We start from the raw sequence: 12,633 nt of genomic DNA, 5'->3' as shown, positions 1-12,633 counted from the left end.
GTCTTTGACTCAATTCCTTCTTGGGAAGGAGAGAATTAAAATATAGCAAGCTTAGAGAAAGAGAGTCCGTGTACTAGGCTGGTGTGTTGTCCTTCTGGTGAAGATGAGAACAGTAGAAGATTTTCCTTTTTATTTTCAAAGTCTTTTAAAGTGGGTTCATCACGAGACAGCTCTATTTTCTTTGAAGTGTTAGGAGTTTCTGGGGCAGGCTATATTATCCATCTAATATCTACTACTCACTTAGATTATGCTACAGAACACATTCGATTTTGGATTATCTACACTGTTATGTTTCTGAGCAAAGATAGTCAAAGTTGCCCACAGCTGGCTACTGAGAATCAGGAAAGGAAAAGGGATAGGGAGGAAAGTTGTTTGAAGGTGAGCAATGAGACATAGTAAAAGGCCATAACAAACCTTTGTCTTTTTGCCAGTGTGTAAAGATTTGAAGCATGAATACTTTCTTTGTTTTTTCCATTTACCATTTAGACATGTAATCCTGGGCAAATGATTTAACCCATGCGTCTGATTCTTTATTTGTAAGATGAGGCATCCTGGCTTCACTTATCTGCCTTAGGATCACGAGATTGAGTAGACTGTTAACACTGGTGGCCCCCAAGGAGCCACACTCCTACGTGTGGCTATTGAGTTGCTCCTGTGTTGGCTGCATAGGAGCTATGGCTGCACACTCCACACTAGAGCGCTTGCACTGTAGCCCCCTCCCACGCTGACTCAGCCGGTGCACTCTGCTTCGTGGGACACTTGTGCATCTGTGCTTCTCCTCTTGGAACCCTGAGCCAGGATGGAAAGAGGTCTGGTGACTTTTGGAGAAATGAGGTGGAACAAGACTCCTGACCAAACCTCAGCTCTTCCGGCTCTGCCACCTGGGCACCACGTAAGGGAGTGAAGAGGCTGACTTGGATATTCCAGCCTCAGCAGATACCACACAGAGCAGAGCTACCCGGCCGAGTTCAGAACTTGGAGAAACAAAGTGTTTTAAACCACTAACTTTGGGGGAAGTTTGTGTGCATTGGGGTTTTGTGTGCTGGATATCCTGAAACCTTGTGAGAAACTAAATTCATAATTGGTCAGGGCCTTCCTGTTGGCGTATTTTATTCATTCGCTCAACAGACATTTGAGTTCCTAGAATACAGTGTTGAGTGTGGCATGGATATGTGCCTTCATGGAGTTCTCTAATGGATGAGATCAATAAACAGGGAACAAGGAAGAAGGTTCAGTCAGGAGGCAAAGCATGGAACCATCCTGCCTAGTCTTTCTATGGCTCAGAACCTCATTTTTCCTTTATTAACAACCCACTCAGAACAGGCTAGCTGTGCTGCTGTAATGAACAGCCCTAAAACCCCAGAAGTTTTTATTTCATACATGTCCAACTTGGGGCCAAAAAATTTCTGCTCCACGTCATCTGAGTGGCAGAGGTTGATGGAGCTTCCACCATGTCTGAAATGTAGCCAGTCTATGGAAGGGGAAACGAATGTGAAAAACTGCTCTTAAAAATGTCTCACTGGGCCTCCCTGGTGGCGCAGTGGTTGAGAGTCCGCCTGCCGATGCAGGGGATACGGGTTCGTGCCCCGGTTTGGGAGGATCCCATATGCCGCGGAGCGGCTGGGCCCGTGAGCCATGGCCGCTGAGCCTGCGCATCCGGAGCCTGTGCTCCGCAACGGGAGAGACCACAACAGTGAGAGGCCCGCGTACCGCAAAAAAAAAAAAAAAAAAAAAAAAAATGTCTCACTGGGCTTCCCTGGTGGCACAGTGGTTGAGAGTCCGCCTGCCGATGCAGGGGACACGGGTTCGTGCCCCGGTCCGTGAAGATCCCACATGCTGCGGAGCGGCTGGGCCCGTGAGCCACGGCCGCTGAGCCTGCGCGTCTGGAGCCTGTGCTCCGCAACGGGAGAGGCCACAGCAGTGAGAGGCCCGCGTACCGCAAAAAAAAAAAAAAAAAAGTCTCACTTTTTTCTTGGCCAAAGCATCACATGGCCATGCCTAGCTTTAAGGGGGCAGAGAAGTGCAATCCTGCCATATGCCAGAAGGAAAACCAAAAATAATTTTTGAATCAACACTAATGGCTACCAGCAAACATCTAGGCTCTCTAGGCTTAATGCCTGTAGGAGCTGGATTTTGTGACAGTCCTGGGTATAATCCCTTGACAAGGTCTTCCTTCTCTTGCCACCTTCACCCTGTAACCAGAAAACTGAAACTTGAAGGGTAAGGAGGGAGGGAGAAGAGTTTACTGGGTACTTCCTTTTTATTTAATTTAATAATTTCTTTAAAATTTATTTATTTTAGCCGCGTGGGGTCTTCGTTGCTGCGCGTGGGCTTTCTCTAGTTGCAGCGAGCGGGGGCTACTCTTTGTTGCACCGCGCAGGCTTATCATTGTGGTGGCTTGTTGTAGAGCACAGGCTCTAGGCACGTGAGCTTCAGTAGTTGTGGCACTCGGGCTCAGTAGTTGTGGCTCACAGGCTTTAGAGTGCAGGCTCAGTAGTTGTGGCTCACAGGCTTTAGAGTGCAGGCTCAGTAGTTGTGGTGCACGGGCTTAGCTGCTCTGCGGCATGTGGGATGTTCCTGGACCAGGGCTCGAGCCCATGTCCCCTGCACTGGCAGGTGGATTCTTCACCACTGTGCCACCAGGGAAGTCCCTACTGAGTACTTCTTGTAAGGTGATGTGCCAACTTACAAATGTACTGCATTTCTTCATATCTTCCAACTTCACTTTGGCTAGTGTAGTCTGAGAGCAGCCATTCATCACTTTTTAGTACTGCATATAGCGCTGAATGATATTGAGAATTTGTGGTGACACAGAGAAGAAGAAAAAGGCAGAAGGCAACAGAATTTTAGAATTGGAATGTGACTAAGACCATTAAACCTTTTGGATTTACAATTAAATTTACAATTAGCCATTCTATACTGTCCCAGGTCTCAGCTTAGGATGGAAGAAAACAAGTAGATATTGGTGGGTAGTTGCTCTGGATTGAATTGTGACCCCCCACCCCCAAATTCATGTAATGAAGCTCTAACCCCCAATGTAATGGCATTTGGATGGGGCCTTTGAGAGATAATATAGGTTTAGATAAAGTCATAAAGGTGGGGCTTTCATGATGGTATTAGTGTCCTTGTAAGGGACACAAAAGAGCTTGCTCTCTCTCTACCATGGGAGGACACAGTAAGAAGGCAGCCCTCTACAAGCCACAGGGAAAGAGTTCTCAACTAAAACTGACCATGCTGGCATCTTGATCTTATGCTTCTAACCTCCAGAACTGTGAGAAAATAAATTTGTTTTTTAAGCTACTCAGTCTACGGTATTTTGTTACCATAGACTGAGCTGACCCAGACAATAGTGGTTGCAGAAGTTCATCAGTAACTGCATAAGCATCAGTCATCCTAACTTGGATTGTTTTCTGTCCCTAGAGTGTTTATTTTTCCCAGCTTTTAAATCTCTTTAATACACCTGGAGTTTATTTTGATGAAGGGTGTAAGGAGGGAGTCTGACTTGTCCCGTCTCCCTGCCTCACCCACTAACCAATTATTTTGTTCTGCATCCTTTAGTAAAATTCTCCTCCCTCAACAATTTGTGATATTGCTGTCCCTAGGTTTTTGTTTGTTTGTTTGTTTGTGGTATGCGGGCCTCTCACTGTTGTGGCCTCTCCTGTTAAGGAGCACAGGCTCCGGACGCGCAGGCTCAGCGGCCATGGCTCGCAGGCTCAGCGGCCATGGCTCACAGGCCCAGCTGCTCCGAGGCACGTGGGATCTTCCCGGACCGGGGCACGAACCCGCGTCCCCTGCATTGGCAGGCAGATTCTAAACCACTGTGCCACCAGGGAAGCCCTGTCCCTAGGTTTTTATACTTAGACTTAACATGTTGGGACTGAGACCTTAAAAATGTACTTTTACCTTAAAATTGCATTTGAATTCTGCTATACATCTCAGATTTAATATTAAAATTTTTTTTCAACTAACCTTCCACTATAATGGCTTGAGGTAGAACTTCACCTGGAGAAACAAGGTGAGAGAGGGTTAGTGTCTCCTGGATTAGTGGTGTAGCATATAGCCCTAGAATTAAGGAGTGCCGAAGTTTTATCTGGATTCTCAGATTCTGGAAGATGAATCCGGATTCTTCCTAGCTTGTGTGCCCTTGGACAATTTATGCAACCTTTCTGAGCCTCAGTTTCCTCTTCCCTACAATGGGTACAATCATAGTATTTATCTTATAGGTTTAGAATTAAATAAAAATATGTCCATAAAACGCTTAGAGTGTTGCTTGTCACAAAGGGCGCAATTTATACTGCCCACGCTCTTAGAGCTCGTCAGCAACAGAACCAGGCTGAAGACCGGGTGTCCAAATTCTTTGCCCAGTGTTTTTTCCATCTTGTCACATGGAATGCCTCTTGGAACCAGGTGCGGGTCCAAGCCTATGGGATTGCTGTAATTCTTGCGGAGAGGGGCGCCGGGCGGGTGCCAACGCCGGCCGCCAGAACTGCGCCTGCGCCTGCACCCTCTCTCGCTCCCACCCCCGCCCCTCCTCGCGAGGTTGACGTAACACGCCTGCGCACTGGGCCTTGCGCAACCTCTAGGACTTACCCAACAGGCAACGCTTCTGTCTCGGGTTAAAATGGCGAGTAGGCCTGCCGGTAAGTGAGCGGTGTCCTGCTTGGCGGGCATCGCTGTGCTCAACCTTTTATTCTCGCAGCAACTTGGTCTTCTTCCTCTGCTCTCTCGAAATGGCCAGGTTTGCGGCAAAAGGGAAGACGGCGGCTCCAGGCAGCCTGAAGGAGGCCTTGGCCTCACCCCCTTGCTGTCTCCGGGCCCGGCTCGTTTGGGGATGGGACCCGCTATTGGTGAAGGTGCCCGCGGTGGCTCCCACAGCCCTGGCGTTCCGGCCTGCTAGAGCTCGGCAGCCCTTCCCCTCGGCCTTAGAAGATTTCAGGGGTACCAGGAGATAATTAGTGGCTGACTTTCAACCCAAGTGAACTGAGTGCTTACTGTGAACCAAGCGCTGTCATGTGCGTTATTAGCTCGATAAACTCTCCTGCCAGTGCGAGGAAGATGGTGCTAGTTTCCCTTTTCGGCTGGTAAGATAACTGAGGCGAAGTGACCGGAGGAAATAGGATTGGAAATCTCAATCTCGTTCCACCTCTCTCGCTTCTCAAACGGGGAATTAGAGGCAGCTGAGCAAGGGTTACAGCGAAACTTCAGTTTAACCTTGGCTTATCTGGAAGGTCAACTTGATCTGTGGATTTGGATAAATTTGTATTTATTCCAGGCACTGGAACAAATGTATTTATTATGGAATAGGATGCAGAAATTACCGGAATACTTAAAACAGAACGTGAAAAAAGTACAGTTTTTCCTGTGTGTGGGTTTTTTTTTTTTTTTTTTTTTTGCCAATCCCTGCCCTCTTGCGGTGTAAATTGGAATAGCTTTAAAAAATGTTGGTTCCTTTTTCCCTGCCCCCAGCAATTGTGAAGCTATTAGGAAACATCAGATTGCCAGAAAAATTCGTTAACCTAAATGACATTGAGCTTTTGGGTAGTGGGGGAGAAATTTAAGAATTCATTATTTCATTAACTTGACAAATACTGTAGGCGTTCTGCTTCTGCCCTGTGTTTGGAAACTAGATAGACCTGGCTTCAGCCCTATTACTAGCTGCCTTTGATCTTGGATGGGATAATTTATGTAAGCCTTATTTCTCTTCTGCAAGGATAGGCGTGTTGTAAATAACTCTAGCTAATGGTGGTAAATCAAATAGTGCCTGGCACACAGTGCGTGTTCAATGAATAGGAATCATTATTACCATCACTGGTAAATATGTTTACAAATAATTTGTCTCCTATAAGTATGTTTGTATATTGTTGACTCTTTGGTAGTTGTTTTTCCAGAAGTAACGTTATACATGGTGCTTCATTTCCAAGGAGATTACTAAAGCTGTGATGTACTAAGGAGGGGTAAAAGGAGAGTTTGTTTTCCTTCTCTGGTAAGGGGCTGGCCCTAAGACAAAACTTTAAAAGAAAATTTAAACTTGCTATACCTCCCCTTCTGTACCACACGTCTCCTGTAAACATCAGGCACTATCATGTTGCCCTTAGGTCCTACTGGGTAACCCATCCTGCTCAGCCCTGTTCCCCAGAGAGTTTTAACATTACCTATTTTTCCTCATCCATTTTCAAATATCCATTCCCTCAGTGGAAAATTAGCTGCTTGGGAGTAGGAAAATGTGCTTCTTTTACTAGTCCATATTAATATTAAATGACTGACTAATGGTATCAAAACCCTCCCAGAAATACATATATTTTTAAAGAGAGTAGCCAAGTGAAATAAAGGTAATGTAGAATAAAAATTTTGGAGGATGGGGGGTCATTTAGATTTGCCAGTGTATGCTGAAATCTCATCTTTTCATGCAACTCCAACTCCCTTGAAAAGTTTACAGTTACTTCCTATAACCTATTTCTGAAACTACAAATGATGGAGAAGTTCCCAGTTTCTTTTTCATCCCCCACCCCTCAATTCTGATGGTAGCAGGGGGACAAAAAGGAATGGGATGCTTGACTTTGAGAAGCTGGAGTGGCCCTCCGTATCCACAGGTTCCACATTCGAGGATCCAGCCAACCTCCTGATGGAAAATATTTGGGAAAAAAGTTCCACAAAGTTTAAAAAAGCAAAACTTGAATTTGTTGCTCTCAGGCAACTATTTACATAGCATTTACTTCGGATTTACAACTATTCACATAGCATTTACATTGTATTAAGTATTATAAGTAATCCAGAGATTATTTAAAGTATACAGGAAGATGTGCTTAGGTTATATGCAAACACTACACCATTTTATATAGGGGACTTGAGCCTCTCGGATTTTGATATCTGAGGGGGGTGGTCCTGGAATCAGTCCCCTGAGGATATCGAGGGACTGTTATTGTACCTACAGATCTTTAGTACATTAAGTGTTTGAGTTTATCCTTTTCTCCCCATGACTTAATTGCCCAATTTTTTTACTTGCAATACTTTTGCTCATAGATAAAATAAGCTATTTTAATCTACAATATATAGGGTATATGCTTTTAAAAGAAATTCCTTCCTGTGTTTGCATTTTTTAGCTGGTTGCTTATGTACTATATAAGTGAATTGTTAGCAGTTAACAGTGTGACAATATCAGTTGCAGCATCAAGCAAATGGCTGGAGGGTATTCGAAAATGGTATTACAACGCTGCCGGGTTCAATAAACTGGGTGAGTATTTGTGCTTTCTTCTGTTTTTTTGTTTTTTTTCTTTTTCTGAGAGTAGTGCTTTTGCAAGATTTATCATGGATCCCAAAAATACGTTAACTAACTGCACCTGTGTACATTAGAAATCTTAAAATTAGGTCACATTTTATTGTTAAATCCATTTCCTTTTTTTTTATTATGAGAAGAGAGGGGTGGAATTGTCTCAAATGTATGAGCTGGAAATGATTTATGTTCTTGAAATATGGTAGCAGAACATTTTCCTTATTATATGTTCCCTCTCTCAACTCCTCCGCTTAGCATTTTAAAATTTAAGTTGTATGAACTTTCAAAGTAGAGATTTTTCAAATGTTAAAATTGTCTGACATCTTTACAATTATTTGATGCCTGAACTATTTTTTAGAACTTTATACTTTGCCATGAACTTCATATTTTGTAATTGAAGCATGAGGGAAGCACCATTAAATGTTACTGGTTCCTTAGTACACTATCATTTTAAGATTCTTTAATACCTTGATCTCAGAATTAAAGTATAAGAAAGTAGAGATATAGTCCATTGATATGTGTTTAAAAAAGTAGACATTTTAAATGATTTTAAAATTGCTATAGATAAAATGTGAATTTTGTGGTAGTAGATTTTAAAAGACTCATATTGTTTCCACAGTACCATTTAAGAAATAATCCATTAAGTAACCCATTATTGTGTGTGAAATGGGTTGAGTTTCCATGATACCTAACTCTTCATATTACACCGAAGTTAAGTTAATGACTTAGGTTATAAGTCATAATTTTACTCATTTTTCAGAAATTCCTTATTTTTGAGATGCATATTCAATCTTACTTTCTTGTTTTTTATCATAGGCTTAATGCGAGATGATACAATATATGAGAATGACGATGTAAAAGAAGCCATAAGAAGGCTTCCTGAGAACCTTTATAACGACAGGGTGTTTCGCATTAAGAGAGCACTGGACCTGACCATGAGGCAGCAGATCTTGCCTAAAGAGCAGTGGACAAAATATGAGGAGGTAGAACAGCTCTTTTGTATCTGATAATGTTGGCCATGAAGGATTGAGTATTAGAAACAGACAACACATTCGTTTGTATAGTGCTTTAGAGTTCTTAAAGTTGTGTCAAATCAAAATCCTTATGACAATCTGGTGAGGTTAGTAGAGCAAGTGTTAGGTTAGAGGTAAACACACTGAGACTTAGAGATGAAGTGACTTCCAGAATCATTAAGCAGGCCGCTGCTATAGAGATCCAGGACTAGAATCCAGGTCTTCTGCCTCCCAGGCCATTGTTTTCCCTCTACACTCTGCTTTCTGCTCGGATGAAAAAATGGTGGTGTTCATGTGATCAGCCCATTGAGTGGCCTTCTAGCTCCTGGGAAGGACACTGCGAAGCAGACCCTCACCCCTTGAACTGCATTGAAACTAGGCCAAAGCTTGTAGACTCTCATTCCTTTTTCTTTTCTGACAGACTTCTCTCTAATGACCTATCAGAGTAGCTTATTACAATATCTTTATGGGTTTTTACATTTTAGAAAAGCAGGCAGTTTTTAGTCTGCTTGAGAATATATTTTCTTAAGTTGGAAATTAATTTTGATAGATTTCTTTTGTTGTTTAAGACCTATTGAGTATTGGGGGTATATCAGTATGTAATGGTAGCATATAATATTTTTCTTTTATTCATTCTTTAGGATAAATTCTACCTTGAACCATATCTGAAAGAGGTTATTCGGGAAAGAAAAGAGAGAGAAGAATGGGCAAAGAAATAATCATGTAGTCTAATTCTGGATGCAGCTGTCCTAAAGTATTTTCATGAAGTTGGTTAAACCTGAAATGTACAATGTAGAACTATCTGGGCTGTAAATGTATTACATTAAATAAATCTCTATTATAATTGTTGGGAGTTATGGAATTCTAAACCTTATTCTGAATAACTACTGAATTTACTTATCTGTTACAGTTTTTTCCAAACTTGTAAGATATTTTTTCAGTTAGTGGTTAACTGCCTCCTGGAGCCCAGAGAAGCCACTTGAATCAGTTTAAGTAGAATGGTCACATCTGGATTGTTAGCAAGATACTTAGAAGCCCCAACAGGGCTTCCCTTGCAAGGATGGAATAGAGCAAGAAACAAGCACCAGTGAGTTTATTTTACCTGAAGCAAACAGCACAAGCAGATTGGCTCTCAGACTTCAAAAGTTACTGAATGAAAGGAGAGAGGATTCACCCCTTAGTTTGCTAGGATTGGGAAACAGCCTTTTTTCAACCACTGTTTTCCAAATATAATTGCTTTTGCATCCTATCTTTTAAAAAAAAATTATGTATACAGCCCCAATATGAGTCTGTATAAGTTATATGTATGTGCTCCTGTGCTAATATGTGTATTAGAAAATAAAAAACAGACATTAGAAAAATAGTCAAAAATATAAAGACAGATCATACTTTCTTCCCAGATCCCAGTGACTTTCCACTTTAGAAATGATTATTAAAGTCTATAATAAGCGTTGGATAGTAATAATATTTAAAAGTTTTAAGGCTATAGTCTAATTTTTTAATATAAATTAGAACCATTCAATAATGTCATCATTCCCACCCCTAAATTCTGAAAAGCTTTTTTTGTTGGAAGTGAGAACATGGAGCCACAATGAGTGGGGAGGGAGCTGTGTGGAACCTGCAGTCTACACAGTGTCCCACAAGCCACTGCTGTGTGTGGTGGGGACGTCTGATTGGGGTCTTACCTTGAAGAACAAAGCAACAGAATGTGAAAAACAAGTTTTGTGTTATAGAGAGATACTGCAGGTTCAGTTCTAGACCACTACAATAAAGCAAATACCAAAATAAAGTGAGTCACTTGAAGTTTTTGGTTTCCCATTGCATATAAAAGTTAACGTTTATAACTGTGCAATTAAGTGTACAGTAGCATTGTGTCTAAAAAACCAATGTATACCTTCGGCAAGTTGTAGTAACATCAAAAATCACTGATCACCATAACAAGCACAATAATAGTAATACAGTTTGAAATATTTCGAGAACTGCCAAAATGTGACAGAGACATGAGGTTCCAAATGCTGTTGGGAAAATGGCACCAATAGACTTGCTGGATACAGCGCTGCCGCAAACCTTCAATTTGTAAAAACCACGATATCTGTGAAGCCCAATAAAAGGAGGTATGCCTGTAGTTAAAATTCCTAAAACAGAATCAAAAGTGGGTGTATACATTTGGCATGTATTTTTTCCACAGAGTGTGATAAGATTTTGACAAACAGGTTTGACTTTTGCAATGTGTACATAGTGTTTTAAAAGTTTGCTAAAATATTAGGAAGCCTCATTAAATTCCCTAAGAGCCTATCTTCTCTGATGCTCGAAACATCTATCCTGAAGTCATTCTTGTCAGTTTTTTGGGGTCTGTCCAAGTTGCCTAGATCCTCATTTGATAATGGTTTTGATCATGATAAGAGCAGTTCTTTAACATGTTTAGTATTTTTGTAAGATTTGTGATTTTACTTTGTAATCTGAATTACACTTTTGGAGCAGTATTGCAAATCACAGAGAAACAGGAAGATGTAGGTAGATGCTCATGTTAAGGGACTGTTTGCTTAAGGGTCTGTTGATTTACTTCTGTCATGATGCTTCCCTGTTAGACCTAACTAGGTAACTAAGATAAATTGTCAGACAACCAAGGACCTCCCAGTGTTTCAGTGCTCCAGTTTCTTTCTTTTCTCAGATCTTTTCAAATAAATTTGAATCCCATACATTGCTGGTGGCTCATCATCCTGTAGACAGAATAGTAGAATTAGTCAGAGCCAATTCTGGGTTAGACGGCCCAGATCTGAATCCATTCACTTACCGGGTAATTTTAGGAATATGGTTTAACCTCTCTGGCTCAGTTTCCTCAGCCCTAAAATGGGGCTAATGATAACCTACTTTAAGGGTTGTTGTGAAAATTAACTGACTTCCTTGTATGTCAAGCTCTTAGAACAGTTCTTGGCACACAGTAAGCACTATTCTGACTTGCTAAAAGATTCAGTAATAAGAATAAAAACTGGGCCAAAGCCCAAAGTTCCTATAGCCATAATAATTCTCTATTCACAAATGATGGTATCTTGTTAATATAGGCATCCCCATTGCGTGACTTTGAAAAGAACCAAAATAGAATTTAAAGGTTAGGTAAGCATAAAACCTTAACCAAATCCTTGACAGCCTGGTGGGTGAAATGCAAATGGGTTTACCTATTTGAGCAACGTGAATATTAGGAACCACACAGTAACAGAGATGAATACAGTTAAAGGGTGAATGAGACGATACAACAGGAAAAGGTCCCTTTATTAGAATGAGGTACTCAATTCAGCCACTAGGTGGTGATACACTACAACTTTCCTACTTAGAGGTGCACTGCACCAGCACTTCTGTAGATTTGTCCATTCTCTGCCCCCACCAACTCCTTCCCTTTCATTTTTCAAGTTGACAACACCTTAGAGGTTTATGGCCATCAGGAGGATTTACTACTAAGCTATATACTGATGTAATGAAATCTAATATATGCTGTGCAATGAATTATGAGATGTTACTTAGTTTCAGGATTTTATTACTTCAATCGGTTTTGACCGTATTTCCTTTTATATGATTGCTCACTCGTTAAACATACCAGATGACTGTATAAGGAACACCTAATAAAGCCTATAGATGTTAAAATATATATGTTTTAATTTATTTGCCATAATTTGTTTAAATTCTGGTTATACTGGTATTCATATTAAAAGCCGTAACATGTTAGAATCTGAGATCTCAGGTCGGATGGTGCCTCTGAATTATATTTTGCTAAGAAATTTCATTTCAGTTGGGCAGGGAAGAAGAACTGAATCATTACAAGGTTGTTAATTTTTAGCATAGATTCCAGAAAGCTTGTTAATATTTGAGTGGCTTATGTATTATGACAAACTATTTTAGATGTTATTCTGGATTCTGACTATATCTCTTCTACAGTTGAAAGAATGTATCATTTGTTTAGCTTTGTATTTCAATACATTTGCCTATTTTTGCATAAAATGCCAAAAATGTAATTTCAAAATAAATCCCCGTGAAACTTCTGGTAACATTATTCAATTGAATCATCATTCTATTAGTATTCTAACTATTTTAAAGAAAATTTTATACATATATATGAAATTGTATTTATAAGTCAAACAAAAAAAAAGATAACTATTTGTTTTACAAGAGTCAGCTTTTAATTCCTTTCTTATGCATGCATTTAAAGTATGGTTTGCCACTAAACTAGAAACTCAGATCTGATGCCAACAGTTTAGGCAAGTCATCCTTTAAAGGCTCGGGCTCCTCAGCTATAAAATGAAGTGGTTTATGAAATGAGTCGTTAATTCAGGACCAAAACATCCTGGGTCTGTATTT

At 40.7% G+C, this 12,633-nt stretch overlaps 1 protein-coding gene across 2 annotated transcripts; it reads left to right on the top strand.

Annotated features, from left to right (window-relative positions):
- Positions 1 to 4,575: 4,575 nt before the first annotated feature.
- Positions 4,576 to 9,129, top strand: UQCRB (ubiquinol-cytochrome c reductase binding protein). 2 transcript variants are annotated; one of them, XM_079722438.1, is made up of 4 exons: positions 4,576 to 4,640; positions 7,101 to 7,231; positions 8,087 to 8,253; positions 8,925 to 9,129. In XM_079722438.1, exons 2-4 carry the CDS (start codon positions 7,111 to 7,113, stop codon positions 9,000 to 9,002), a joined length of 366 nt encoding a protein of 121 aa, XP_079578564.1. In that variant the 5' UTR covers positions 4,576 to 4,640; positions 7,101 to 7,110; the 3' UTR covers positions 9,003 to 9,129. The 2 variants fall into 2 exon arrangements, with proteins under 2 accessions (XP_079578564.1, XP_079578565.1); XM_079722439.1 differs by lacking the exon at positions 4,576 to 4,640 and adding an exon at positions 5,967 to 5,983.
- The last annotated feature ends 3,504 nt before the right edge of the window (positions 9,130 to 12,633 follow it).

Source organism: Hyperoodon ampullatus (assembly GCF_949752795.1).
Source record: "Hyperoodon ampullatus genome assembly, chromosome: 17".
Classification (NCBI taxonomy): Eukaryota; Metazoa; Chordata; class Mammalia; order Artiodactyla; family Ziphiidae; genus Hyperoodon; species Hyperoodon ampullatus.
The sequence above is the reverse complement of the archived record's forward strand: the minus strand, read 5'-3'. Positions and strand labels throughout refer to the sequence as shown.

Coding starts and splice junctions, on each gene's coding strand:
- UQCRB (XM_079722438.1), top strand. CDS start 7,111: ATGTACTATATAAGTGAATTGTTAGCAGTTAACAGTGTGACAATATCA. Junction 7,232..8,086: donor TGCCGGGTTCAATAAACTGG/GTGAGTATTTGT, acceptor TTTTTATCATAG/GCTTAATGCGAGATGATACA. Junction 8,254..8,924: donor AGTGGACAAAATATGAGGAG/GTAGAACAGCTC, acceptor TTCATTCTTTAG/GATAAATTCTACCTTGAACC.